The sequence below is a fragment of the Elephas maximus genome, chromosome 12 (assembly GCF_024166365.1).
Source record: "Elephas maximus indicus isolate mEleMax1 chromosome 12, mEleMax1 primary haplotype, whole genome shotgun sequence".
Classification (NCBI taxonomy): domain Eukaryota; kingdom Metazoa; phylum Chordata; class Mammalia; order Proboscidea; family Elephantidae; genus Elephas; species Elephas maximus.
This window is the reverse complement of record NC_064830.1, coordinates 109,378,692-109,402,268: the sequence shown is the minus strand read 5'-3', so window position 1 is coordinate 109,402,268 and position 23,577 is coordinate 109,378,692. Positions and strand designations below refer to the sequence as shown.

Sequence of the window (23,577 nt, the reverse complement as noted above, 5' to 3'; positions counted from 1 at the left end):
TGCCATGACTCGGAATCAGCTGGACGGCGTCGAACACTGTGGGTTTGACACCCAGCCAGCATACCTCATGCCCCAATTAATTAACAGCAAAGCCCTGAGTTACCTGAGAGGTGTCCCAGGGCTGTGGCTCTGCTCTTTACAGGTGGGGTGGACTCTGTGTGGTCAGGGGAGGGAGGAAGCTACAGGCCAAGGGCTAAGTGAGCACTGTAGGATCCGAATTGGGGCAGGGAAATGGGGAGTGCCCCCCGCCTCACGTCAGAAATCTGAAGGTAGTGCAGGGGGAGAAGCTCCAGTCTGGAACCCAGAGGCCTGAGTTCTAGGCCTCGCTCTGTCCTGAAGTTGCTGGGTGATGCTGAGTTCAGGGCTTTCTCTCTCTGGGCGATCCCTCTCACCTGTGAGGTGGGGAGACAGTAGAGACACCCCTTTGAGGAGGCTGGGTTCTAAAGTTAGTGATGAGACATAAATTACATCAGCCCTTACACTGCCCAGGCGCCTTGTCTATGGTTTTGTGAACATTAGCTTCTGGGACCCAAGCGTGACTAGAACAGGAACATGGTGGGCCCCATTCCTTATGCCCCTTGTCTTAGTTCTCTAGTGCCGCTAGGAGAGAAATACCACACGAGGATGGCTTTAACAAACAGAAACCTATCTCCTCACAGTTTAGGAGGCTAGAAGTTCAAATTCAGGGCTCCAGCTCTAGGGGAAGGCTCTTCTCCCTGTCAGCTCTGGAGGAAGGTCCTTGTCTCTCTGAGCTTCGGCTCCTGGGTGATCTTCATGTGGCCGGACAGCTCTCTTCCCCTTCTCTGCTGCTCACTTGCTCGCTTAATCTCTTTTATATCTTGAATGAGATTGACTTAACACACACCCTACCCTGATACTGTCTCACTAACGTAACAAAGAAAACCCATTCCCAGATGGGCTTATGACCACAGATAGGGGTTAGAATTTGCTACACATATTTTTGGGGGACACAATTCAATCCATAACACCCCTTGAGCAGGATGGAAGGCCAAACTATCCACCCCATCTAAAATCTAGCCTTTAGGGGCTGTGTTTCCCCTAAGACTATGGGTTCATTTCCCAGCCCATGCACCTCATGCACGCACAGCGACTGCTCGTCTGTCAGTGGAGACCCTCACGTTACTGCGATGCTGATGGTTTTAGTGGACCTTCCAGATTAAGACTAGAAAGAAAGGCCTGGCGATCTGCTCCGAAAATCAGCCAGTGAAAACCCTGTGGTCCACAAAGGTCCGATCCTGTTGTGCGTGGAGTGGCCATGAATTGAGGGTGACTCAGCAGCGGCTGACCGCAGCAGGGAGCACCTGCAGCACCTGCACTGGTGCCCCTGTGCCCTGGCAGAGACCCCTGCCCACAGACCTACCAGCTGCCAGGAGGCTAGAAGTTCAGAAAGTGGTAGGGAGGGGCCCTCGTTTGCCCCTGGCTTTGGGGGTATCAGATAAACATGCCTTTGCAATTAGGAACCTGGAGGTCTCTTCTTGCCCACGGGGCCATCGGGGTGGTACTTATGGTCATACTCCCTTAGGGGAGGGGTCTGGCAGAGCTGCTCTGCCCACCATCAGGGAGGCCGCGTTTGGAGGGGAGGAACCTTGTCCCTTGTGTGTGTGGGATTGAGGCACACATTTAATCAGCCTGGAATTTTCTGAAAGAGACCACGTGTGGCTGCTTGTTCGCACTGGGGCATGCTGCCCTCCTCAGAGAGTACCTTTTTGTTGTTCCTTTAAGAGAATCTGCAGAGTAAGATCACAGGCCAGAGGGCACACACATCTCTATAGTTCTTTATGTCTTATCAGAATATTTCTCAAATGGACGGGACTGGTTTATAACATCAGCAACAGCCGAGTTTACCAATGTCACCTCCCCTGTTGTGGGCTTTTTTAGTATTTTTGCACATACATGCTGTTTTACCAAGCCTGCCTCTTCTCAGAACTGCCCTAGAAATTTGCTGTGGCCTTGTTTCTCCTGGAAACCCTGGTGGTGTAGTAGTTCAGTGCTATGGCTGCTAACCAAAAGTTGGCAGTTCGAATGCGCCAGGTGCTCCTTGGAAACCCTGTCGGGCAGTTCTGCTCTGTCCTGTAGGGTCGCTGTGAGTCAGAATTGACTCAGCGGCAATGGGTTTGGTTTGGTTTTTTTGTTCATTTGCTCCTCCTGGATAGTCACGGGGTAGCAGGAGGGCCAGGCCCTCTCTCACTCCTCCCTAAGATGAACAGGGTCTCCGTACCCTGGGTGCCCGGAGCGGCCCTTGCTGCTGGCTTCTGTAGTCTATTGTGGGAAATCCAAAGGCCAGTCTGAGAATGTTGGGCTTTGTTGGTGTATGAAGTGGGTGTTGTGAAGCTGGGACAAAGTGCTTTTGTGCTTTCTGGGGACCCAGGGGTTGAGCACCAATGGGGCTGGGCTGTAACAGGTCTGCAGGAGGCCCAGCCTGGCCACCACCAACGAGGCCGAGCCGGGTGGTAGGGACATGCCCTGGCCTAAGGACTTAGCATGGTGGGGGTATACTTTTGAAACCCCTTTCACTCGGTTCTTCTGCCTTCCGCTCTGGGAACCCTGAGGTCATTTATTCATTCATCAAAAGATGCCTCAGGCTTCCTGTGTTCAGGGGCTTAGGCCTCTAGCGAGTAACAGCAGCAGGCCACCCATGGGGAAGGGGAAAAGTTGGGGGCCCCGCCCAGGGAGCCAGCAGTGGGAGCTGTGAGAGAGGGGCTGCCTAGGTGTGACAGGAATGGGGTGCCCACTGCCACCCTCCTCTGCCCTTAAGCCCAGCCAGGACGCAGTGAGACCTCCTCTCTCTCCCTGAGCCACTTCGATTCTTTTCATGTTCACCTGCTCTCCTTGTCTTGTTCATAGAAGATGACGCCTCCTCTCTGTCTCTCTCTCTCTCTCTCTTTCCGGCTTCCTCTCCCCTGTGCCCCCTCCCGCTCCCCCCACCCCTGCCCCGGGTGGACCAGACCCAGACGCAGCTGGAGCACGCCCGCATTGGGGAGCTGGAGCAGAGCCTGCTACTGGAGAAGGCGCAGGCCGAGCGGCTCCTCAGGGAGTTAGCGGACAACAGGGTAACGCCCCGCCACCCGGCCACCTTTGCCCTGCCTGCCCCCTTTCGGCTTCCTGGTTTTAGTACTTACTCTCTGTCTTCGGCAGCGACCATCCTGGTTTTTCTTTTGCACCCCCATCTAGTGGGGAACATGCTTCTGCTCCATTGCCCACAGATGCTTGCTGGTAGGGAGAGGCCCTTGTTCCCGGGGGCTGTGCTCCCCAGCCTGTGGGCCCACTGGCTGAGAATGGCCTGTGGTATATTAATGATTTAAATAAATGTTTTTGATAGTTTTAACCACAGTATTGAAAATGTTTCATTTTATGGGATTCGTTTAGTGTTGATGGCACATCTTCGGAAATCCTGGTGGTGCAGTGGTTAAGTGCTAAGGCTGCTAACCAAAGGGCCGGCAGTTCAGATCTGCCAGGCGCTCCTTGGAAACTCTATGGGGCAGTTCTACTCTGTCCTGTAGGGTCGCTATGAGTCAGAATCGACTCGATGGCACTGGGTTTGGTTTTGGGTTTTGGTCTTATCTAAATTTATGTTTTCTTCTCCTCCTGTGCACCCCCCCCCATGCATTGCCATGACAAGGGTTTGTCGTGCTCAGAGATCAGGGGCCTCTTGGGAGTGTACTGTCCCTTATGTGGGTAGGCAGAGACAGCATGCCCCACTTCTAGCTCAGGAGGCTGGGGAAGGATGTGAGGCCAGAAGACAGTGGGTCCAGGTGCCTCTAGTCCAGGGGTCTGAAATGCAGGTAACAAGAGGGGCCAGCCTGAAGGCCCTGGGCTGGGGAGGTAGCGAGGGGAGTGTCCCTAGGAGCCGGGACCCTGCGGCAGCCCCAGGTCTGGCTGTTGCGGTCCAGTGGGCCCCAGGCCAGGGAAGACTGCGTGTTCCAGCCAGTGCTTCACACCACCAAGCCGCCCAATGGCCAGTGCGCAGTGGCTGAGAAAACAGGTTTCACCCCGCGTGTGGTGTGGAGGGAGTTGCGGTCGGTTTCTGCACATTGGCTTCAGCAGCCAAGGGCACACGTGGGTGGTAGGGCCACACGGGGTCTGTTTGCACAAGCTGGCCAGTGCCCAGCGACTGCGTGTGCTTGGGCAGTGTGCACGTGTGTGCACAGAGGCCTGTGTGCAGAAACTGACCTGTCACCATTGATGGCTGGAGCCCTCCAAACACAGAAACATCACCTGATTAAAACAACAAAAACAGCTTTATTGAAAAACAACTTCAGAAGCAATTTTTTTTAAGTTCGTAAAGAATTTTACATGCTTAAATATGCTGTCTCCAAGTCCATGGCCATAGATGCGGTCAGGGTGGGCTTTGGAGAGCAGAGCCTCTGGTCCCAGAGTTTCTCAGCAAGGAACGGCTCTGGGAGGGTCCAGTTTGTTCTGCTTCAGGCATCAAACCGGAGCCTTCTTTGGCCAGTGGCCACCCTCATCAGAGAACCCCTGTGACTCAGCCCCTTCCAGCTGTGGACCTTTCTAGATGCAAACTCCACTCTGTCATCGCTGCTCTTTAAAAATCACATTAGCACATCAAAGAGGTAGCTTCTTTGAACCACCAGTTTGTCCCAGGTCACATAGAGCAGTGGGGATGCTCCCGGAGCCATTGGGCTGCATGCTGGGGGAGTCTTTCCAGAAGTGGTGGTGGGTCAGGCCTCTGAGTCAGGTGGCATTCAGGTAGGGGCAGGGCTGCCCTTCCCTTCCCACCAGACCCTCCTGCCTGTCCCATCCCGCTCACCCTCAGGAGCTGCTGACCCATGTGTTTCCCTCTCTCTCTGGTAGTTGACAACGGTGGCCGAGAAGTCACGGGTGCTGCAGCTGGAGGAGGAGCTGAGCCTGCGGCGTGGTGAGATCGAGGAGCTGCAGCAGTGCCTCCTGCACTCAGGCCCACCGCCAGCCGACCACCCCGAGGCCGCTGAGACCCTGAGGCTGCGCGAACGGCTGCTGTCAGCCAGCCAGGAGCACCAGCGGGAGAGCGGGGCGCTGCGGGACAAATACGAGAAGGCACTCAAGACCTACCAGGCGGAGGTGGAGAAGCTGCGGGCGGCCAACGAGAAGTATGCGCAGGAGGTGGCGGACCTCAAGGACAAGGTCCAGCAGGCCACCAGCGAGAACATGGGGCTCATGGACAACTGGAAGTCCAAGCTGGACTCGCTGGCCTCCGACCACCAGAAGTCCCTGGAGGACCTCAAGGCCACCCTGAACTCAGGCCCGGGCGCCCAGCAGAAGGAGATTGGGGAGCTGAAGGCTGTGATGGAGGGCGTCAAGATGGAGCACCAGCTGGAGCTGGGCAACCTGCGGGCAAAGCATGACCTCGAGACGGCCATGCACGTGAAGGAGAAGGAGGGCCTGCGGCAGAAGCTGCAAGAGGCCCAGGAGGAGCTGGCCGGGGTCCAGCAGCACTGGCGGGCCCAGCTGGAGCTGCAGGCTGGCCAGCACCGGCGGGAGCTGCAGGCGGCCCAGGACCAGCGCCGTGACGCCGAGCTGCGGGTGCACGAGCTGGAGAAGCTGGATGTAGAGTACCGCGGCCAGGCACAGGCCATCGAGTACCTCAAGGAGCAGATCTCCCTGGCCGAGAAGAAGATGCTGGACTACGAGGGGCTGCAGCGGTCGGAGGCCCAGAGCAGGCTGGAGGCTGAACGGCTACGGGAGAAGCTCTTGGTTGCTGAAAACAGACTGCAGGCGGTGGAGTCCGTGTGCTCGTCCCAGCACGCTCATGTAGGCGCTGGCCTCCGGCCGGGCTGTGCACCCCCTGGTGGGTGGGAGGGGCTTTGGGGGTCCCTGGCATCTGTCGGCCTGTGTTCTCCAGCCCAGGGAGAATTCTTACCCCAGGAGGATGCCCATGGGGGACTGGGGCACCTGGCTTAGAGGGGGAGCCCTTCTCCCCCCGTCGGGAGGAAGCTGGCCCGGGTAGGACCCGGGGGTACCCACAGTGGTCTGAACTGACTTGGCTGGGTCCTCTCAGGCCAGGCCTGGAGAGACTGGCTTCCTCTCAGTCCTCAGGCAGCCCCCTGATTCACCCAGATGTGGTCTACTGTGCCAACACTGGGCCCTCCAAGTTACCAGTCTCCCTCCCAGTACCCATGACCTCGGGCACTGGGCTGTGGGGCTGGCACAGATGTGGGGGGCAAGCCCTGCCCATCTGGGGCCCCGGGTGCCCATCTCCAACATGCGTGCTGACGCAGGGCATCTGAGAGTAGCCCTCTTTCTGCAGTCCCGCTGAGACTTGGCTACAGTCAAACAGCTACCTCCCAGAACTGGGGTCCCCAGAGCTGGGGTCTAGAAGACTAGAGGGGCATGGCCCTAGAGAGGCCATTGCTGCCCATATCGGTTTTGCTCCAAATGTAGAAATCCTTCCCCCTTCACCTGACCCTGACCCTCCCGGGACCGTGGGAGGTGGGCTGCCGCCAGCAGTGAGGGCTGGAAGGGCCTTCTGAGTGCCTCTGAGCACCACGTCCTGTGCCAGGCCTGGCGTCTGCTGGACACACGTTACCCCACTAACCTTAACTCCCAGCCTGGCGTCCGCCGGACACACGTTACCCCGTTAACCTTAACTCTAGACCTGGCATCCGCTGGACACACGTTACCCCATTAACCTTAACTCCCGGCCTGGTGTCCACTGAACACATGTTACCCCATTAACCTTAACTCCCGGCCTGGCGTCCTCTGGACACACGTTATCCTGTTGACCTTAACTCCGTTGAGCTGGAGACTCCTCGGCAAAATGAAATCCTCTGAGGGGATAGCTCCCAGCGTGGTTACCGCCTTTATAAAAGGACTCCCCAGGGTTTCTGGATTTCCAGCTCCCCAAACCCAAAAAGACCAAATCCACTGCTGTCGAGCTGATTTCGACTCATAGAGACCCTATAGGACAGAGTAGAACTGCCCCATAGAGTTTCCAAAGAGCACCTGGCGGATTCGAATGGCTGACCCTTTGGTTAGCAGCCATAGCACTTAACCACTACACCACCAGGGTTTCCCTTCCAGCTCCCCAGGCACACTGAAACCAGAATTGAGCATCAAGTAGTACGTTTTCAGAAGTTCCGAGTACAGGGTGCCTTTTTACTGTCGTCTGTGCGGCCTGAGATCCCCCCTGTTGTGGCCCCGTGCCCTTTGAGCCAGGGAGGGATGGATGGGTTTTTAGCAAGATCCCCGGGAGAGGAAGAGACGAGGGTCACTGAGGTCCACGGGGGCCTGAGGGGCTCCTGGGGATGGAGGAGGCAGGGCCAGGCTATGTCCTCATGGGTCTGAGGGGTGCTGAGGTGGGGCAGGCGGAGCCGAGCCGAGCCTGGGGCCAGACCTGGGTTCCCTGATTGTGGGAGGTTTTGTGTTGCTGTGGCTCCGCAGAGCGTGGGGGACGGGGGCCTGGGGACTGGCCCCTCAGTCAGGCGCTCTGGGCCGAGAATTAGGAAGCATATCACCTGTTAATCCACACATACTGGGACTTAGGCCTGAGCCCACATGCCTCCCAGATTCAGTGGCTTAGGACCAGGGACAGTTGGATTTTTGGTTTCGTGTACTAAGTATGGGGATTTTTTTTTTAAGGATATGTCTAGTTCAGAGCCTCATCCTTACTGCTGTGCGTATAAATAAAGATCGAGGCAGTTTAGTTGCTCGCAGCTTACTGAAACTAAAATGGAGCTTGAGGATGCATGAGTAGAAGTACGAGGAACAGGACGGTGGAGGTGACTGCCTTCTTGGCTCTGTGCTGCCCTGATCCCACAGGGTTAGACTCTGGCAAACTCTACAGGCTGAGAGGACAACCAGCTCGAGCAGGGAAGCTGGGCACTTCTGCCGAGCAGCACTGGGGAGTCTCTTGGTTGTCTTGGCTCTCCTTAAGGTGGTGTTTGCCCTGGCAGTCAGTATCTGTTACGTGGATGGGAAGCCGAGGCTGGGAGATGGTGCCTCCCAGGACAAACTTGGAAGTATCCCGGGGAAAGATACTGCTGGACACAGTAAACTCTTTCAACAAAGGAGGGGCAGGAGGTATTCCCACAGAAGCTGCACAAGCAGCCTTCAGGGAAGCTGGAAGCAGAGGAGTCCTCTGTTGTCTGTGGTTGGGGGGGGCTGCAGGCCCCCTTTGGGGGGGTGTACACTGTAGGTGTGCTTCCTGGGCTGGCTGGAACCCCTCTCCAAGGCTGGGCAGAGAGGAGGTGAGCTTGCCACTCACAGGGCCTCTTCTTTCAGATGATTGAGTCCAGCGACATTTCAGAGGAGAAGATCAGGATGAAGGAGACTGTGGACGGTGAGTGAGCACTGGGCCCGGGGACCCTACCCTTTGGGGAAGGGCTGCTGTGTCTACCTCCAGGGTGGGTGTTTGCATCATCTGCCGTTTGGTAAGGGCCACCTGTTGTCGCTGCTCACTCCTCCCAGAGAAGCCAGGTAAGGAGGATAACAGCTCACCTATACTGAGTGCCAGGCCTTGTGCTGAGTACACTATTACTTGTTTGGTTTTAACTTTATTTTTTAAAACAGGTGTAAACTTTGAATGGCTTGAAGGGTATATGGTGAACATTCCCCTCTCCTCAGGTTTCCCTCCCGGAAGGGGTAGTGTTACCCATCTCCTGTTCTCTTCCCAGAGATACTTTTTGCATGGACAAGCAAATAGGGAACGTACTGGTCCGCACCTCAGTTTTTTCCATTGACTAGTAATACAGCTCACCGACCGTTCCATATCAGTGCATTCTTGTATATGGCTGCAGAATTTTCATCGTGTACTTAGCCAGTTTCCTACTGATGGGTAGTTAGGTTGTTTCTAGTCTTTGTCTGTTACCTTGTCTTCCATCAAGCTCAGGGAAGGCGTGGTGGTCCAGCGGTAGAATCCTCGCCTTCCACGCGGGAAACCCAGGTTCAGCTCCTGGCCATTGTACCTCATGCACAGCCATTTCCCGTCTGTTAGTGGGGACTTGTGTGTTGCCGTGATGCTGAGCAGGTTTCAGCGGAGCTTCCAGACTAAGGTGAACTAGGAAGAAAGGCCTGGTGATCTTTCAAAAGATCAGCCGGTGGAAACCCTGTGGATCACAACAGTTCAGTCCCTTTGCACGTTGGGTCACCGTGAGGCGGGCTGACTGCACCGTAGCAACCACTGAGCTAAACCAGTGTCACCTGCCACCAGCAGGGACTGAAAATGTGTTTCCCCACAAACCTTGCGAACAAAATGTTTCATCAAACTTTGTCATCTTTGCCAATCTGAAATGTAAAATGTGTTAACCTGGTATGGCTTTCCTTGGCCTTTCTCTTAACTCTGAAGCTTGGACATTCTATTTTCTACTCACATCCTGTACCCATTTTTTTTTTCAGTTGGGTTATTGATCTTTTTGTTGATTTTTGGGAGCTCTTTATATATGACATTGCAAACATTTTTCCACGTTTCTGATTTATATTTTGACTTTTCTTATGGTGGGATTTGCCATGCAGATTTTTTTTTTAAATCAATTTTTTATTTTTTGGATTCTGGGTTTATTATATTTAAGATTATTTATTCTAGTACTTTCCAAGTTTCTTTTCTGTGTTTAAATCCCTGATTGACCTAGAATTCATCTTCTGTAAGGTGTGAGATAAGGACCCGTTTTCATTTTTTCCCAAATGAGTACCTACTATCTCGATACCATTTTTGAAGAACTCAGTTTCTCCCCCACTGATGTGAAATACCAACTTTGTCTTTAAATTCCCTTAAGTAATTCACTCTGTTTCTGAACTTTCTATTCCATTCCACTGATCTGTCAGTTCATCTGCCAATTCTATGATGTTTTAATTATTCAAGCTTCATTTACGTTTTAATTACTGGCTGGACAGTCCTTTCTCCTTTTAAAAAAGTCTCTTATTTTTTATTATGATTTTTATTTTTTATGAACTTGATGTTGTCATTACTTTTTTTTTTTTTTTTTTTTAATTGAAAAGGTAATCCCTACATAGGATAAAACATTAGGTCCACGGAGGTCTCCTGCATTGGCCCCAGACTCAGTTCTTCTTTCTAGAGACAAGTACTCAGAAGTTTCCTGGGAGTCCTTCCACGTGTTTTTTTGATGGCCCTTTTTGCACTGAAATAGTTCCAGTGTTGAGAACACATGGTACTGAGTCGTTGTGCTGGATTATAACCTAAATTCCAATCTTAGCCTGATATTCTCCCCTAGGTAGCCTGTGCCCCAATGGATCCCACACTGAAATTTGTTACTGCGTTTAATCAAACCCAATATTTAAAAGTTCTCCAATGATGGAAGATTACAGTTTTATTGCAGCAGAAAGGGTACAAATGATGGGACACGTAGGGCAGGGTCTGGGAGGGCTCCCAGCGCGGAGCTTCCATGTCCCAAAAAGGGACCCACTGCCCTCCCACATGCATCCACGTCAGTCACCAACCAGGAAGCTCCTTGGCTATTTGCTCGTTTGTGTTGCCAAGCGATTTTAGAATCAGCTTATCTGGTTCCACAAAAAAGTCAAAATCTTGTTTGCATTTTTATTGGTGTATGTTAAGTTTATAAATTAACTCAGGGAGCATTAACACGTTTCTGTGGTGAGTTTTCTTGCTGAACATGTCCAGACTTTACCTTGTCCTGTGGCTGTTAGGAGGCTGTGCAGTGTGGAATACACATGACCAGGTGACACGGGCACCATCTTTGTCCCCACTTTTCACGAGGAAACTAAGGCTCTGAGAGTTAAGTTGCCCAGGACAACCTGATATTGAATCCTCCTCTTCAGGGTGTGTTACCCAGAGAGACCGCTGGAGTAAGCGTGACCCGTTTTATGGTTCCTGAGGAAGGGTACAGCCTTGCTCCATGGCCTGCAGAGTTGGCCCGAGAGCATTGATGGCCCTTTGTCTCTCTCCTCTTCCCTCAGGCCTGCAGGACAAGCTGAACAAGAGGGACAAAGAAGTGACAGCCTTGACGTCCCAGACCGAGATGCTCAGGGCCCAAGTAAGTGGTAAGTCTCCCTCCCGCAGGGGAGATGCAGAGGGCTTCCAGTGGGGCCGTGCTGGGTGCAGCATGCCGTGGAGCCTGGCACCTGGGCCTCCACCTGGGCAGCAGCGAGTGGGAGAGAAGGGCCACACACTGTCCATGATCTAACCTGGGGCTCCAGCTGTGTCCCTCCCCAGTCAGCCCTGCACTCCGAAACCCCATCACAGCTTGAAATTGTGAACCATAGGTTTCCCATCGGCCACTTTGGTAACAGGGTATTTGCCCCCAAGCCTGGGAAGAAACACCAGGGTTTCAGAATTTGGGCGAGGCTGCTGGCTGGGGAAATAAGGGCAGAGGGGGCACCTGGGGAGAGGCTGGGGACCCGGAATCTGGCATAAACTGGCCCTGCTTCTTGTCCACCAGAATGAGATGAGATGGCCCCCACCCTGGGAAGAGGCTCCCACCCCCTTCTACCCAGTTCCCATGACATTCATGTGGCATAATTGGTCCTGACAAAGGCCAGTCGGCCTCAGGCTTCTCTGTGGCCAAGGTAAAGATGCAGCCTTCCTGTGTCAAGGCAGCAGTGCCCACACCTCTCTCCCCACTTGGCAAGGGCCGACTGTGTCCCCCATCTAGAGGGCCCGGGGGGTTAGGTGCGCTGTTTGTAGCTGTTCTCTCGGACCCCTTGCTGCCTGCCTCTTAAGGACTGGAGAAATTCACAGTGTTTTTAAAACTACTCAGCAGAGTGTATCACTGTATCACTGTCACCCCGGGAAGACCTGCTCCCTGGCCCAGGCCTTGGCCACTGGGTGGAGCAGATTCTCACACCCTCCCTACCCTCGCCCTCCTTCCCTGTGCCAACTGCAGCACTGGAGAGCAGGTGCAGGTCGGGGGAGAAGAAGGTGGACAACCTGCTGAAGGAGAAGCGGCGCCTGGAGGCCGAGCTGGAGGCCGTGTCCCGGAAGACCCACGATGCCTCGGGCCAGCTGGTAGTCATCAGCCAGGAGCTGCTCCGGAAGGAGCGGTGAGTCATAGGCTGTGCAGTCAGAACGAGCAGCCCACCACCCGGCCAGGGCCTTCTGGCTCTGACCCTTGCTGCACCCATCAGCCAGTCTTCCCCAAAGGCAGGAGGGATGTCACCTGTGATCGCCTCTCAGCTCAGATGAAGCCTCAGGGTCCTCCTCAACCCAGTTCTCCAGGCAGAGCTTTAGGGAAGATCAGTGCTCTCAAACTTTCTGGTCTCGAGGACCCCTTTAAACTCTTAAACATTGAGGATCTTGTGTATTACAAATTAAAACCAAGGAATTTAAAAATTCTTATTAATTCACTTAAAAGTAGCAATAATAAGCCAGTTGTGTGTAACATAAATAACATGCTTTTTATAAAAAATAACTTTTCCAGAACAAAAATGTTTTTGTGAGAAGAACGGCGTTGTTATACATTTTTGCAGTTTTCTTTAATGTTGGTTTTAGTAGAAGACAGCTGGGCCTTATATCTTTTGCATCCATCCTTTACAGTTGGCTGTTGTGGTTGAAGTGTGTTATCAAAATATGACCATACGTAGTTGGAAAAGGGAGGAGATTTGATATCCTTTTCAGATTACGATTATGTCATATAAAAAAAAAAAAAAACAGAACCCGTTGCCGCCGAGTTGATTCCGACTCAGTGATCCTATAGGACAGAGTAGAACTGCCCCATATAGTCTCTGGAAAGATCTATTGTGCACTCATGAGAAATAGCAATGAAAATAACTTACTTAGTATTATGAAAATAGCTTTGACCCCTGGGTCCCTTGAAAAGGTTTTAGGGAACCTCCCAGAGGGTTCCCCAGACCACACTTTGAGACCCACTAGGTTAGCTAGTTTATAGCTATGTTTTGTGTAACTCATATAAGGCTTAAGAAAAACCAGCCTAGCATTAAAAAATAAGATCTCATAAAATCTAGATTTCTGCAGATTCCCTTAAAAACTTGGGAAGTTCAGCAACACTGGGCTAGCTTCCCACATGTCGCCAACCAGCCGTTGTGGGGGCGTGCCTGCCCCCTTTGCATGGAACACGGGCCCCAGGGTCTCTGCCCTCAGCCTTCACTGTTGTTCTCACGTCAGTTCACAGACTTCATTCCCACCCCATAGGCATTTGAGCATCTGCCCCTGAGGTGGAGGAATCTCTCTGGGGCACAGGCCTCTTACTGTAAAGGAAATGCTGGCTCATCCCCCGCTGTAAACCTGATGAACAAATCGAGAGCTTCTCTGCTACATTTGCTTCACATCGAGCGCCCCTCAGAGAACACGTCTCTGCCCCAGGAGGGCCGCGCTGGAGTTGGGAAGTTAAACAGACGCCACGGGTACCCTGGGAATAGTTCCCGAGCACACCATCCTCTATAGAAGGAGCCTGTGTCTCCCCACCAGACAGACCTCTGGCTCCAGGCTGTCCTGCTCCCCACCCTCCACGTCCAAATCCCGTGTTCATCATTGCTCAGCCCAGCCTCCTCCGTGGAATCTCCCTGACTGCTTCCGCTGCACCCAGTCGGGCTCACTGCGGCTGTGTGGTCAGCGCCTGCGTTCATCCTCGCCCTCAGCCTCTTCCGGCCCCAGCCCACCCCCTGCATTCATCATGCTCGGTCCTTCCGCCGTCTCATCACTCTCAGGATTCCAGCCCTCTGTGATAACTTCTGATGTTTTTTACTAAGTCCAGTCCATTCATCAAGGCTTAGCTCACTGATTCCTTGAAGCCTTTCTTTTTTTTTTTTTCTTTTTAATTTTTATTGAGCTTCACGTGAACGTTTACAAATCAAGTCAGTCTGTCACATATAAGTTTATATACACCTTACTCCATACTCCCACTTGCTCCCCCCCTAATGAGTCAGCCCTTCCAGTCTCTCCTTTCGTGACGGTTTTGCCAGTTTCTAACCCTCTCTACCCTCCCATCCCCCCTCCAGACAGGAGATGCCAACACAGTCTCAAGTGTCCACCTGATACAAATAGTTCACTCTTCATCAGCGTCTCTTTCCTACCTGCTGTCCAGTCCCTTCCATGTCTGATGAGTTGTCTCCTTGAAGCCTTTCTTGATTGATGTAGGCCAGGCTCCTGTGGCGCTTAGGATGTGGTGGGAGGTCGGTAGGACTGCTTTTGGCTATAAGTAATGTGATACCCAGTCAGTCCTGGTGGGGCAAACAGCACAGCACTTGGCTGTTAACTGAAAGGTTGGCAGTTCAAACCCATTCAGCGGCTCCACAGGAGAAAGACCTGGCAATTTGCTTCCGTAAAGATTAAAGCCAAGAAAACCTCGTGGGGAAGTTCTGCTCTGTCGCGTAGGATTGCCGTGAGTCGAAATCGACCTAACGTCCCCTGGCAACAACAGGCTATCCATCAAACCGCAGATTAAATAGTCGAGGTAGCCGTGGCTGGCGGTGGGTTCAGTGGCTCACGGTATCAGTGCCAGCACCTTTGTGGCTCTCTTGGGCTCTTCTTCAGGATCGCAGAGTGGCTCTTGAAGCCCCAGCCATCACAGCTGCTCACTCAGCTAGGAGGAGGAAGGGGGATAGTGCCAGCAGAGCTCCATTTGGTCTCATTGGCCAGAGCTGCCCACGACCACCTAGTCAGGGAGTCTTGCCATCCCCTGTAGTAGATAAGGAGCCCTGGTGGCACAGTGGTTACGAGCTTGGCTACTAACCAAAAGGTCGGCAGCTCGAATCCACCAGGTGCTCCTTGGAAACCCCGTGGGACAGTTTTTCTCTGTCTCGGAATCGACTTCAGGCACTGGTTTTGGTTTTTTCGGGTACAGTAGATGCAAAGGAAAAGGCTTAGAAGGAGGGTGCCTTACTCTCCCATCCTGTGCCCCTGGCAGACATTGCTAATTGATCACCGCACTCCTCTGCAGAGCCCAGATGCAGCCTCAGAGTCGTTCTCCACACAGTTCTGCAGGCAGCTCCTGGCCGTTGATTAAGAGCTGACGAGTGAAATAAAACACATTTGTCATCAGGCGCTTAAAATGTCTTTCTACATGAGATCTCTTGGATCAACCTTTTTTTTGTTTTTTTTAATTCTCTTAAAAAAAAAAAAAAAAACTAAAGACATCCTAGGGAAGGCCAAGTCCTCTTAACCATCCCACCCCCAAATCCTGGTCCCTCCTGGGCTGCGGTTAAATCCTACCATGTCTCATCTTCCCACTCTGGCCACTCCTGGCACAGGGGCTATCTTAGTGATACTGTCCCTGCAAGGTGGCAGTCTTTAGGCACTTGGCAAATTCCTGGCATGTGGGAGCTGGGGGGGTGGGGGGCAGGCTGACTGCAGCTGTCCTGTCCCCCCTCTCCACCCCACCCCAGGAGCCTGAATGAGCTGCGGGTGTTGCTGCTAGAGGCCAGTCGCCACTCGCCCGGGCCCGAGAGGGACCTGAGCCGAGAGGTCCACAAGGCCGAGTGGCGGATCAAGGAGCAGAAACTCAAGGACGACATCCGAGACCTGCACGAGAAGCTGACTGGGCTGGTGCGTGAGGGCAGGGCTTGGGGATAGGGGTGCCAGGGTGGGGCTGGGGCTGCCCTGCCATCAGACCATGGGGGCTGATTGGCCTCCTGGTACCACCCAGGGACAGCCAAGTCACAGTGAGGAATTAAAGTTCCCTAGAACCACAGGCCAGGTCCTTGGTGGTTCACGGGTAGAATTGTCTCCTTCCGTTTGGGGTCATCAGTCAGACATCATGGCTCCTTATTCAGGGCCCTGCAGTGGAGATTTTAGACCAGAATTTGATGGATTCTACCAACCCCAGGACCCTGGCATGCTGATGGTCCTTCTCTGTTATGACAGGAACCTAACTGGAGCTGAGCTACCAGAAGGAGGGTCTGGGGTGGGTGGGTGATGCTGGCCGCCCAGGATGGAACCATCCCCACCCCTCCCCGCTGTGGTCAATAGTCAGGACAAGCTGTGGCTGGGCTCTGGGCCTGGTCAACCCAGGGTATGGGTGGGGTGGGGCCTGGTAGTTCAGTCCTGCTGTCATGGGAAGCTGCCCCTAAGCCCTTTCCACCCCCCTCCCCGTCCAGCCACATGGCTCAGCCACACTGTGGAGGGCTGGAAGGAGAAGACCCAGCCCTTGGGAAGTTCACAGGCTGGAGGGAGGGACACAGCTGTGTGAGCAGACCTGTGGCCTGTAGGGTTAATGGCGAAGGGGCAGCACACACAGTTGTGGGTGTGGGAGTCTCAGGGCCCAGTGTCCTGCTAGCCTTCAGATCCTGGCACATCTGGCCAGCAGGGGTTTGGTTCCAGCCCCTCTGGCCCTCATGGCTCTGTGGAGCCTGGAGTTGAGTTTACATGGGTATCAGCGGCCCCTCCTGTGGGGCAGCCTGTCCCATCATCTCCCTGCACCAGTCCCGCCACCACCATCTTATGCCAGAGAACTTAGGAAGGGCCTAGTGGGTGGTTAGAAACCTGAGAGAGGAAGGAAGGAGTCAAGGAGGGGTTTGGACAGAGTGGAGCTGAAGGACCGGGAAGCGCAGGGCCCAAGGGGGCAGTCTGGGGCCAGGTTGTTGGTTTGCCTTTGTGGAGAGTGTCGCTCTGGTACCATGGCGAGTAGGGCAGTTCTGGAGGGCTTGGAAACCAAAGTTGATGAATGTCACATCACCCTGGGGAGGGAAGAAGGGTAAACTGGGATGGAGGGTGGGAGGCCAGTGTGAAGTGATAAGGGGATCGTCTGAGGCTTTGGGTCGGGGTGGAGAGGAGGAAACTCATATAAGACCACATGAAAGAAGTTCAAGGTGTCTGGATCCCAAGACCTGAAGAACGTGAAATGTCTGACAGCCTGGGAATTCAAGGAGGGGGATGGAGAGAGGCATTCAGTGGGGTTCTCAGGTGAGGGAGGGATATCATGATCTGCCCAAGCCTGGAGCCCAGGTGGTCTGGAGAAATCCCCCCCTCCCCCAGCACACACACACTCTCCCCCCTCCTCCTCTTCCAGGACAGAGAGAAGTCCCTGACAGAGCAGAGACGTTACTCCCTCATTGACCCGTCTACAGCGCCTGAGCTCCTGCGGCTGCAGCACCAGCTGATCAGCACGGAGAATGCGCTGCGTGACGCACTCGACCAGGCCCAGCAGGTGGAAAAGCTCATGGAGGCCATGCGGAGCTGCCCCGACAAGTCCCAGGTCAGCCGTGGCCACAGTTGTCCCGGGAGCCCGTCTGAGGGGAGGCGGCCCCGTCCTGGGAGCCCTGTCTGTGAGGAGGCACCCTATCTGAGGGGAGATGGCCCCGTCCCGCGAGCCCGTCTGAGGGGAGGCGGCCTGTCCCGGGACCCTGTCTGAGGGGAGGCGGCCCTGTCCTGGGAGCCCGTCTGAGGGGAGGCGGCCCTGTCCTGGGAGCCCGTCTGAGGGGAGGCGGCCCTGTCCTGGGAGCCCTGTCTGTGAGGAGGCACCCTATCTGAGGGGAGATGGCCCCGTCCCGCGAGCCCGCCTGAGGGGAGGCGGCCCCGTCCTGGGAGCCCCATCTCGGGGGAGGCACCCCGTCTGAGGAGAGGCGGCCCCGTCCTGGGAGCCCCATCTGGGGGGAGGCACCCTGTCTGAGGGGAGGCGGCCCCATCCTGGGAGCCTGTCTGAGGGGAGAGGGACAGCCCTGCCCCCTGGGAGTCCCAGGCCGAGGGGAACGTACATAACTTTATCCTGAGATGCTCAGACTAAGGGGAAGGTGCAGTCTTTCCCTGAAAGCCTTGGCCCTGGGGAGCCCCAGTCTGCAGAGCCCTTGTTGGGGTTTGGAGCCTGAGCCGGTCCTGTCAGGAAGACCTCACCATGTAGTGAGCCAGCCGGGAGCTGCTACCTCACTCAGCCTTTCCCATGACTCTTACAGCCCCTCAGCAATTCTGGGTCTGCCAATGGCGTCCACCAGCAAGACAAGGCCCACAAACAAGAGGTAAGGGGTGTCCTCCTGCCACCTCCAAGCCCTCCCGCACAGGCAGACCTCGCCAGAGGAGAAAATCCTGAAAAGTCACCGAAAATATAAATGGACAAAGATGCCTCGTGCGAGAGGGTTGCTCACGGAGGGGGCTGTCCTCCTTAGTGCTGTCAAACTTGGCTCATTTCATTTTTTAAAAAATACCTATTTTTTTATTATAAAGTAATACAGCCTATTTGGAAACTTTTAGAAAAAATCCAAAAACGTATAGAGAAGAAAATACTCACCAGTAGCCCTCTCACCCAGGGAGGACCAGGTTAACTTTCTATGCGATGATATCCTTCGTGAACTGAGCACGTGTGTATCTGTGTGTGTGTGTGTGTGTGTGTGTGTGTGTGATATATAGTAATTTTTTATTTGGATTAATTTCAAACTTACAAAACAGATGCATGAGTAATACCTAGAACGTTGTGTATCCTTTACCCCTTAACGTATCATGAACATTTTGCCCTGCTTGCCTTGGTTGTGCTCTCTGTGTATGTGTGTGTAAAAATATATATATAATTGGTTTCTTAACCGCTGAGTGTGAGTGATTGCACATATCATGGTCCGAAATGCTTCAGTCTGTGTGTCCTGGGAGAAAAGGACATGATTTTACATAACCGCAGTTCAGCTCTCAACCTCAGTAAATATAACATTGATACGAGATTTATATCCAATCTATTCTCCGTGTTGCAACATTTTTTAGTTCATAAAATAATGTCGTCCATAGCTTTCCCCCGCGCAGTCTGCGTCCACCCAGAGGCGCCAGGCAGTCTCCTTCTGAGAAATCAGCTGTTGAAAACTCAGGGGAGCACAGCTCTGCTGTGACACACATGGAGTCGCCATGAGTCACAGTCGACTCAGTGGCATCTGGTTTGGTTTGGGTTCAATACAGGGTCAGGTTGGCTTCTTGTGTTTAGTTGTCATGTCTCCTTGTTGTTAGCTGCCGTTGAGTCGGCTCCGACTCATGGTGACCCTGCGTATAACAGGGTGAAATGTTACTTGGTCCTGTGTCATCTCCGTGACGGGGTGTTCTCGAGCTGGTTGTTGTGGCTGCTCACGTCTCTTTAGCCTCCTTTAATGTAGAACGTTACCTCCGATTCTCTGCTTTTTATGACATTGACGTTCTCCACATAGTGGTCCCTCCTTTTTTTTTTAACTGAGGATTCCTTTTTTGGGGTTTGATGGTTCCTTGAGGTTAGAGTCGAGTTATGCAACTTCAGACCTGAATGCTGCAGAGGTCAAGTCCGGAGGCGTGTGGCGACCGGCTGCCCTCTCTCATGGTGTCAGTTTTGAACATCTGGTCCAGGTGCCGTCCGATGTCTCCACTGCAGTTACTGGTTTTTTCCTTTTGCCACCGATAAATCTGTGAAAAGACCCTTTAGGACCAGGCAGATACCCTACACTCATCAAACTCCCTCTGTATTTAGCTCCCATTGATGATTCTTGTCTGACCCAGTGTCTACTGTGATGGTTGCAACGTATCATATATGTAATTTTAATCTAGCAGATAGCATGCTTTATATTCAATGTTACTTCCTGTTTTTTTTCACTGAGTATTTTAAGAGAAGCATTTTCTTTCGTCCTTAAGCAGCCTCTGTAAATTCTACTTTTTATAAAATTATGGGGTGTAAGGTTGGCTTTCTGTAACCTCATAGGCTGAAGGGATTCCGTGACTCCCCCGTGTCCTTCCTCTCCTACCTGGCCCTCTCTGCCCACGTGCCCCTGAGCTTCCTGGACATCTTGCTGATCAAGTCCTTGCTGTCCCCTAGGAAAAGCACTGACCCTGAGGGACCAAGTGGAGAGGCCCAGTGCACACCAGAGACTGCTGGCCTGCCCTGGTGGCGCCCCCTCCAGGCAGGGGCCAGGATTGTCACTTTGGAGACAAGAACAGTGTTTGTAATGATAACAGACTCACCGCCGTGGACAATCCCCCACCCCAGAACCCCCCGCCGGACCAGGAGGCTTCCTCAAGCATGGCCTTCCACAGGGAGCAACACAGCTCCGGCTTGAGCCCGGGACCTCAGCCTGGACACCTGGACACCAAGCAGTTTCCAGAGTTTGTTTGGGAGGCAGAAGCCATCCAGCCAAGCCCTTCCCCCTCTGACCCCTGGCTGCCCCTAGGACCATTTGGGCACCCTGGCACTTCCCTGCCCTCTGTTTCCTCCCTCTGCTCCCTGGGTTTCCTCAGGCCCCAGAACAGCCATCGTGCCCAGAAGGGGCCAGGGGAGGCCCAGCTTCTCCTTGCAGGCGCTGAGGAGGAGCCAGGAGGGAGCCCCTTTTCCAAAGCTATTTCCAGGTCAAGGTGCACCCAGGGCTTCTCATCCCCACATACTGAGTGCCCTTCAAACAGTGGTACTAGCACCCCTTACCCACCTGCCTAGTGGGCCCCCAGGTTCACAGTGCAGGTGGGCAGGGCCCCTCCTTTCCTCCCACCGGACACAGACACAGATTTGCACACACTGCCAGCTGCTAGCAGAGGCATCCGCCCACGGCCAGGAGCTGCGGTGTTAGGGAGGTTTGGGCGCCCCTCTCCTCACCTCCACCACTGGCCTTGGCCAGCCCGGAGCTGGGGGAGGGGCGGCCAAAGGGGAGTCTAGAGCATGTGTTGACTGGTCAGTAATATGGGATCCCCTGGGTTGATTAGATGTTCTGAAACTGGGCCTCCCACCTGTGGGCCCTGAGGGGTACGCCCCACATCCCTCGGGCTGTGCGCACACTCAGAGGGATCCCTGCTTGTGCACGTGGGCAAGTGCTGGGTGTGTTTGCACTTAACATGCTCGGGCCACACAGACACACATGCTTGGGCCACTCAGATGAACACGCTTAGGCCACACAGACACACACGCTTGGGTTCCGGAAGTGAGCCCAGGTCTGGCAGGTCTGTGCTGCGGATGCTGCAAACATTCCTGCAGACCAAGTGTGCTACACACCCAGGTGCACACAGATAAGTGTCCAGGGACACGTGTACCACACACGCTCATCAGCTCGCACCCGGACCAGTAGCCACCTCCTCCCCACCTGCCCAGAGCTTTCCAGTCCTGTCTCTTGTAACTAGAAAAACCCCCAAGGGGTGTTGAGGACAAGAAAAATCTAACTGCCTCCCCCCTCTTCCTCTCAAGCCCCGCCGAGCTACTCCAGGCCTGGACGTGGTGGGAAAAGCCAGTATCACACAGCAACCCCACCTGGAGAGCCACCAGGCCTGCAGATGAGCTGACAGGCCTGCAGACGGGCTGCCACCTTGTGCCTCAGCATCAGCCTCCCTCAGCTCAGGGAGATTTTTCACATGCGGCCGCCACCTTCCGGTGAGCGGGCGAGCCTCATGCCCATCATGACATTCCCATAATGCACCAGGTACGCATATCCCACCCTCGGACCAGCCCAGGTGCCTCCCAGGTACTGGTAGGTGGTACCCGTGTTCTTGCCCCGATGCAGCCCATAATCCTGGGGCAGCAAGGTTGTGCCCTCAGCCTCCCCTCCCTGTCGGCCTTTGGTAGCTCTCGCATGTGGTTTTATTAACAACAATAGAGGAGCCACGCTTTAGTGGCCTGATCCAGAGCTGAGCACTGTTCTCCCACAGTCAGGCAAGGGCCAGCCGCTGCTCTACTAACGAGGCCCACACATGCAGCACCAGGTGGGGCTGGGCCGTTGATGGAGGGCTTGAGGTAGCTGGTGGTCAGAGAAATGGCTTCCTGTGAGCATCTGCCTCCATGGGCCTCTTGGCCTGCCCTGTGGGCCACTCTGGTACCGGCTCAGCCATGGTCCCCTCGCCCAAGTCCTCCCCACACCCTTCCCTCCTCAAAGTGGAATTGTTGAAGTGTGGCAAGTCCGTGCTTGGGACAATAAAGCTTGTGACTGAGGTCCGGGACCTCTGCCGTGGCTGTCTGCCTCTCTCTGTGTGCACCTCGGGCTCCCTGGTGCCAGGCGCTGGTTCCATATAGGCCGTCTGGTGGGTTACCGCTAATTCCTACTTGGGTGTGAATGGTTGACGAGGGCCTCAGAGGGCCTGGAGTTGAAGAAGCCCTGGGTCTGAGCTGTCGGAGGAGAAAAGCCCCATCAGGGCCAGGCAGGACAAGTCTGCTGAGGGTCTGGGAGCTGGGGTGGAAGAGCCTGGCCCTGCCCCTTGTTTGTATTGAATTCGTTAGAGGCATAATTTCAAGCAGCCTGCAAGGTGAAAGCCAAAAGCCAGGGCTGGGTTTTCCGACAAATGAAGAATCTTGATGTACAAACAGCGATGGATCAACACACACAAGTTGGGCGGGTTTGTCTCCTAGGAGCGGACGGCGCAACGTTTTGCAAGTTCTGTGGTCGTCAACGGTTGCTGACCCTGTGTGTTTCAGATTAGAAATGTGCTGCCGAGAGCTTTCAGTGGCTGAGTTCTTGGAAGCTGATCACCGAGGCATTCCTCTGAGGTGCCTCTGGGTGGACTTGAACCTCCAACCTTTCAGCTAGCAGTCGAGCATATTAACTGTTACACGTCCTAAATGTTAACACGTTGTGCTGCTAACTGAAAAGTTGGCAGTTCAAGTCCACCCAGAGGTGCTGCAGAAGAAAGGCCTGGCAACCTACTTCCCAAAAACCAGCCATTGAAGACCCTGCGGGTCATAGTTCTACTGCGGGGTCACCATGAGTCGGAAGCAATGCAACAGCGACCAGGTGTTTCTGACGGGGGCGCTTTGGTCCTCAGGGCTCTGCTGCTGGGGCTGTCTCCCTGCGAGACGGTCCAAGACTCCTGAGGTTGACAGCTGACTGTGTTCGGAAGCTCTCGCCCCTTCTCGGGCACTGTGTCAGCAGAGTCCTGGGGACCCAGCGGGACAGGCAAAGGGTGAAAGTTCAGCGAAGGGGCCGTGCGCAGAGGTGTGGACAGGGCTCAGGGACCCCCAGGGACTCTGGGGAGCCATTGCTACCCTAAAGCGCAAAACAAAGGAACCAGGCAAAGCCTGGGGCTGCGGGAGAGGCCCCAGCAGGCAGTGTGGCTGGTGGGGAAGGAGCTAGAGGAATAAATACCCCGACCTCTCTCTATTCCCGCCCACTTCCTCCTGCTGGCACCTCCTATTGGCTGAACCCAACCAGAAACCAGAGGGCAAGGGAGCCTGTTGGTTTGCATTCAGGTCAGCCCCTGGGGTGCAGTGCAGGATGGAGAGGGGTGCACGGTGGATCTGGGGTGGGCACACATGGAGAACAATAGAACAGTGACCCTAACAGGCAGGTCTGCATACATTTAGACAGCACCCTACAGCCTGGGCTTCTGCCCCCTCAAATATGAACGGTCCCTGACCTTCTTGAACAATCTTACCAGCCCAGCATTTTGAAATTGAAAGCTTCTGCAAATGGGATTCTTTCCTCTCAAGTAACCAACCACCACTGACCTTTGGTTCCTTTTCATCTTACCCGAGGCACTGGGCTCACCCAGTCACCCCAACTGATGTGGGACTGAGGGCAGGAAGCTTTGCCACCCCCTCTGAGTAAAGCATTTCCACCTGGGGACACGTGTACGGAGAAGAGCAAGATCCCCACCCCGGGGGGAGACAGACCTCACAGGCCAGCAGGCAGTTTAAACAACAGCAGAAACAAACAAAAACAGTTGCCCGGGAGTCAGCTCCAACTCACAGTAGAACTCTGCTCCACGGGGTTTTTTTCTTCTGAGACATTTCTGGGCAGCTTGGAACCTCTAACCTTTTGCTTAGCAGTCAAGTGTGTTAACTGCAACACCCAGGA

General features: G+C 54.2%; 1 protein-coding gene across 3 annotated transcripts in view; it reads left to right on the top strand.

The window, feature by feature from the left end:
• CLIP2 (CAP-Gly domain containing linker protein 2) overlaps positions 1-21,734 on the top strand; it is a 73,586-nt gene extending 51,852 nt beyond the window's left edge. The window contains exons 9-17 of one of the 3 annotated variants that reach the window (XM_049904756.1): positions 2,967-3,071; positions 4,834-5,769; positions 8,239-8,296; positions 10,888-10,971; positions 11,814-11,970; positions 15,271-15,430; positions 16,893-17,078; positions 17,773-17,835; positions 19,632-21,734. In XM_049904756.1, the coding sequence (XP_049760713.1) occupies positions 2,967-3,071; positions 4,834-5,769; positions 8,239-8,296; positions 10,888-10,971; positions 11,814-11,970; positions 15,271-15,430; positions 16,893-17,078; positions 17,773-17,835; positions 19,632-19,643 (1,761 nt within the window). In that variant the 3' untranslated portion in view covers positions 19,644-21,734. Of the gene's footprint in view, positions 1-2,966; positions 3,072-4,833; positions 5,770-8,238; positions 8,297-10,887; positions 10,972-11,813; positions 11,971-15,270; positions 15,431-16,892; positions 17,079-17,772; positions 17,836-19,631 lie in introns of those variants that run through there. The other 2 variants (XM_049904757.1, XM_049904758.1) reach the window with 2 other exon arrangements.
• The last annotated feature ends 1,843 nt before the right edge of the window (positions 21,735-23,577 follow it).